This window comes from Amia ocellicauda, chromosome 12 (assembly GCF_036373705.1).
Source record: "Amia ocellicauda isolate fAmiCal2 chromosome 12, fAmiCal2.hap1, whole genome shotgun sequence".
NCBI classification, from domain to species: Eukaryota; Metazoa; Chordata; class Actinopteri; order Amiiformes; family Amiidae; genus Amia; species Amia ocellicauda.
The window spans coordinates 30,982,647-30,987,937 of NC_089861.1; the positions used below are offsets into that span (position 1 = coordinate 30,982,647).

Consider the following 5,291-nt stretch of genomic DNA (forward strand, 5'->3'; position numbering starts at 1 on the left):
GTTGTGACAAAGGTCGAATCTGCATTCATTGACTTCGAACTTCGCACATTTTTTGCAAATCCAAACTCTGTTGAATACTTTTTTTTTTTTTACAAATTCCAATTTGTAGCTAAATATTTTTGTCTACCCATTGAAACATGCACATGAATGAAGCCAGTCCGCTCATTCAGTCAGTAGGTTACAGATTTTATTCTAAGCTTAATGTGCCATGTCTGTTAACACATCAGTTTGGCCCAAAGTCATTTTGACAAAAATAATTATTTTTATTTCTTAAAAACATGTAGACATAGACTGTGGCTTGTACAAGATGCTGAGTATCACTAAACCATTTACATAGATGCCATTCCTGTTGTATGATCATACTACAGATTAGGTACTTTTTAGAAGTTTTTAATCTATTCTGTATGACTTCTCATCTCACTGTTATTCCCTTTCAAATACCTTCAGCAGCACATTGTGAGCATCAATTGAGAGTTGTTTTAAGGAGCTCATCAACATGCAGTAGGCGGCTCTATAGGAGATGACTCCGGCTGGAACTGATCCCACAATGGGGAAGACACTCAGAGCAATAGCAGTGTTAATGGACCTCTTCCCTGAGGCCTTCTTCATGAGTTCCATGACTGCATCAAAATTGATCCCATCTTTCAGGGGGGATTTAATCACAGCTTTCAGGTCCTCCACTGACTTCCCCACTTCATCAGTCATCCTCTGGAGAGACTCATCATCCAGGTCAAAGGTCGTGTAGTATGTCTCAAGCTCACTAACCAGGCTTGCAGTGTTACACACCACTGTCAGACCTGGGATGGGCACTGCAGAAACTGCAGCAGATAGCAGAGACACCTTCCACATGCGTTTCCTCAGTTCCTTTTGCTTCTTCTTACACATTTGAAAGGAGATGTTTGGCAAGGCCATCATGAAAATGTGCTTCTTGTGCTTTGGAAGATCGTCCCTGAAGGTGTCGAGCAGTTTGGGGAAGTCGTACAGACTCATGTCCTTCCCCATGATCAGAAACACTCTGCATGACTTCATCACATCTTTCAAGTGAGTATCGCAGTCAATTCTCATTCTTTTCAGAAACTCAATTTCATTGAAGTTGGATGGCTCCTTATCCTCTCTTTCATTTCGTATATCTTGGTCAATCTTGGATCGGACAAAGTAAAACTTTCTCCCCATCTTGTGGATCTCCTGGGCCAGCATGGTGTGATTGGTGGTGAAGCGCAAAGACGTGATGATGATGAAGAAATCATATGTCTTAAAGTCAAGCCGTGTGAGATACTCCTGTGCTTCATAATTCTTTGTTCCAATTCCTGGGAGATCCCAGAGTTTTACATTGGGGTGCTTAGGATAGGGGTATGCAGTGGGTACCTGGGTTGAGTCAAAAACACCTGCCTTTGCAGCACCTTTATCGTTCTGCTTCAGCCCTCTGATAGTGTTGATAAAGGTGGACTTCCCAGAGCCAGACTCTCCAGTGATGGCAATGTTCAGCTCAGCCTCCTGTACAGTTTTAAAGTGGGACTGCAGTTTAGAAGCCACTGAGTGTAACCCCAGGTTTTTAAAGTGCTTTAAGATCACAGCATCCTCTTCATCAACATCATGAAGTTCTTCAGCACTAAATATGGCATCCCTGCATTATAATGAAACAAGGAACTGTCACTTCTGTTTCTTCACACACTATATAAAGAATGCTGCAAACCTAATTGTACTCCACTTGTGTACATTTTACAGCTAGTGGTTTTTAATTGACCTGCCTTTGTATTTATATCACTAAATTGTTAATATTTTTGGAATTGTTAATTTTGATTCACTCTGGTAGTGTAATTTGTCTTTACATTCTTCTTGAGCACTGGTTTTGCATTCGTCCTGGGAGACAGCTATACCCAAACGTCTGAAACATTCAGTTGTCTTCACTTATAGAAAATAAGAACTCCAAGGTCCCTAACTGCTTTTCATAGCCTTTCTGATACTAATTGATAAATTAGAAAGAAGGGGTTTGCCGTACTCTGGTGTCTTTAATAATTAGAAGCTTTACAGTACCTATGCAACATTTACATGGAACATTGCAAGACGGGTAATTATTGTGGGTGATTATTGGTTCTGACTCTGACAATCTACCCCATTTCAGCACTAATACTTAATAGATACTTAATAGACTAATACTTAATCACTAACTGTAAGATAGTGATTACTCTGATACTTCAGCTGAGACAAGAATACATTTCCATTGTGATTCATTTTATTACAGGAGGTTTCTTTTTGTGAAATAGACTTACCATTTGCGATTAGTGATATCCTCCTCGAGGGTCTTTTCCAGCTCAGGCAAGTCATAGAGCTGGGGCTGAGTTCCAGAGACGAGGAAGACGCAGGCTGACTCCATCCCTCCTTCCTTCAGACTGTCGATGCATTTCTGTCTGATGGTCTTCAAAACCTCGTCTTCATTATAAACTGCACTCTGAAGTTGTGCAGCCGTGAGATCGCTCTCAATCTTGGAGCGCACAAAGTAAACATTCTTCTCTTTGCTCTGGATTTCCTTGCCAAGCCTGAAGTGAATGTCTCTGAAGTGCTCACTTGTTATGATGATGAAGACATCAAACTCGTCACATTTCATCTGTTTTAAATACTTTTCAGCTGTAGTTTCATGTGTCTTTATTTCTGGGAGCTCCCAGAGACTGACGTTGGGATACTGTCCATAGGGGTATTCAGTGGACTCTGTGGGAATCTCAGTGGGAGCAGCTCTTTCCTCTCCAGTTGTCACCGCCCTGATGGCATTTGCAAAGGTGGACTTCCCTGAGCCCGACTCCCCAATCACAGCAATATTAACTTTCACACAATCAAACTCCTGGGGGTAATGGACAGGAACAGGAGTGGGAGCCTGTAATTCAACTCCAGAGGAAGCCATGTAAACCTGGAAAGGGAAAAAAACAGCAGTTATGTCTGAAAGGAGTCTGTACATATTGCATGCTTAGTTTCAGTTTTAAACACAGACGTTACCTTTGTTTTATTTTCTAGGAATTTGAATATATTGAAGTAAACAACCCGGTAACGAGGTGATCTACAAGCTAACATACCATCCGTAACTTCATGACACAACAGAGTACACTATGTTCCATCAACAACAGTGTTAACAGAGGAGTATGGAAGCCGAGGTGAGCAAAGTGAGGAGCTGCAACCGTGGGAGTAAAAAAAAGACTAGAAAACAGCATTTCTGCATTTCTGCATGGAATTCAAATGTTGTGCATATACAACACCGAAGGGAAAAACTGAAACTGAAATGTTAAAGCAGCTTGAACATTTTTGACCAAAAAATTACTCTCTATCAATGCAATTTTGTTTTGTACAAGAACAAAAATGGCTGCCACATGTGAAATTTTTCATAGCCGACACCTTGCAATTGATTATTATTTTTTATTTCTTGGCAGACGCCCTTATCCAGGGTGACTTACAACATAAGTGCAAAACAAAGTGCAAAAATACAGTTAAGTAAAAGGCATCAATCGTTACAAATTCAATTTAACTAAAACATAGCAATTCAAAATAATACATTTTACAAATTACAGTAAGTGAGGTCCTACATCCTGGACGGTGAAAGCTAAGTGCTGTCAAGATGTAGGGTCACAGTCAAGGGCTACAGGAAAGGGAGCAAGGAGGAAAACAATCAAAAGTGCAGGAAGCATAATAAAACTGTGAAGTGCTATCTAGCAGGGATAAAAGGACTAATATTACAAGTACTGTCGGAAAAGATGTGTCTTGAGTAAGCGCCGGAATGAGGTCAAGGACTCTGCCATTTCGACTTCAGAGGGAAGGTCGTTCCACCATTTAGGGGCCAGGGATGAGAAGGAGGAAGGAGAGTGGAGAGGAGGTAGAGTTAGTCTTCTGGCGCTGGAGGAGCGCAGTGGTCTGGAGGGGATGTATGGAGAGACGAGGGTCTGCAGGTAGCTTGGTGCAGTGTGGTCGAGACAGTGGCAGGTGAGGGTCAATGTCTTGAACTGAATGCGTGATGTCATAAATGACACTTATCAGGAGATAGAAAATGTGTTGGATATGTTGGTGTCGGTTATAATTTATTATGTATTTTATTGAATTTCTTAGTTCAATTGCTTGGTAATTAATGTTTTTGTTTGTTTGTGGTTTCTAAAGCCAATTTTAATGTTTGTTATATTATTGGTCCTCTGCTAAAAAACAAGAGAGAGCAACTACAGAAATCAGCCACATTCACTCCACCTGACACACCACAGTAATCACCACCAGAGCCTGCAAGACTGAATTATGTTAGTGTACAGAGGCCATCAGCATCTAACAAAAAGTCTGTTAGATCTGCAAAATAAACCAACATCCTAAAAGAAAAGATAACTGGCCAAGATTTGGAGATCAGGATAAAATGATGTCTTGGGTCTAAATTTACAGGATTTTATGCTACCAGCCCAAAACAGTGCCTGCCATTCAAAACTTGAACAAAACCTTTATGAACAAATAAATGCTAGGAAAGTGAATCAACCTCATTTCATGAGATTCTGATTGTTGTTACCACTGTAAATACAATTTCAATCATATTTTCTGCAAAAAACTTAAAGTTGATTCTGAGCTACCAAGCATTCATTATAACAGGTTAAATACAACATTTTTATAGCATAACCAGAAGGCTAGTCTGTGATATCTCTTAGACTTCCCATTCCATCTGTGGTTAAACATGTAAGAATCCCATTCCATAACAGTTTAATTAATTTCAGTATGTTTAATATAATGTAGGGATTTACAACTCTACAATTTATAAACCTCATGTATATCCAGAATGCATGAGCGTGCAACACAACACTGTAAATAGCATGAGGTAATCTTTTCATGCAGAACCATCAGATTTTATTGTTAATAAGTGTTGATTATGAACTTCAGGTAGGACTGGGTAAACTTTATGTGAAAATATGGGAATGTTTCTACAAATATATATACACTCACCTAAAGGATTATTAGGAACACCTGTTCAATTTCTCATTAATGCAATTATCTAACCAACCAATCACATGGCAGTTGCTTCAATGCATTTAGGGGTGTGGTCCTGGTCAAGACAATCTCCTGAACTCCAAACTGAATGTCTGAATGGGAAAGAAAGGTGATTTAAGCAATTTTGAGCGTGGCATGGTTGTTGGTGCCAGACGGGCCAGTCTGAGTATTTCACAATCTGCTCAGTTACTGGGATTTTCACGCACAACCATTTCTAGGGTTTACAAAGAATGGTGTGAAAAGGGAAAAACATCCAGTATGCGGCAGTCCTGTGGGCGAAAATGCCTTGTTGATGC

General features: G+C 40.0%; 1 protein-coding gene across 1 annotated transcript; it reads right to left on the reverse strand.

The window, feature by feature from the left end:
• Positions 1-423: 423 nt before the first annotated feature.
• On the reverse strand, positions 424-2,605 carry LOC136764058 (interferon-inducible GTPase 5-like). The gene is made up of 2 exons (XM_066717887.1): positions 2,271-2,605; positions 424-1,624 (listed from the first exon to the last, which is right to left on the reverse strand). Exons 1-2 carry the CDS (start codon positions 2,603-2,605, stop codon positions 424-426), a joined length of 1,536 nt encoding a protein of 511 aa, XP_066573984.1.
• Positions 2,606-5,291: the final 2,686 nt, after the last annotated feature.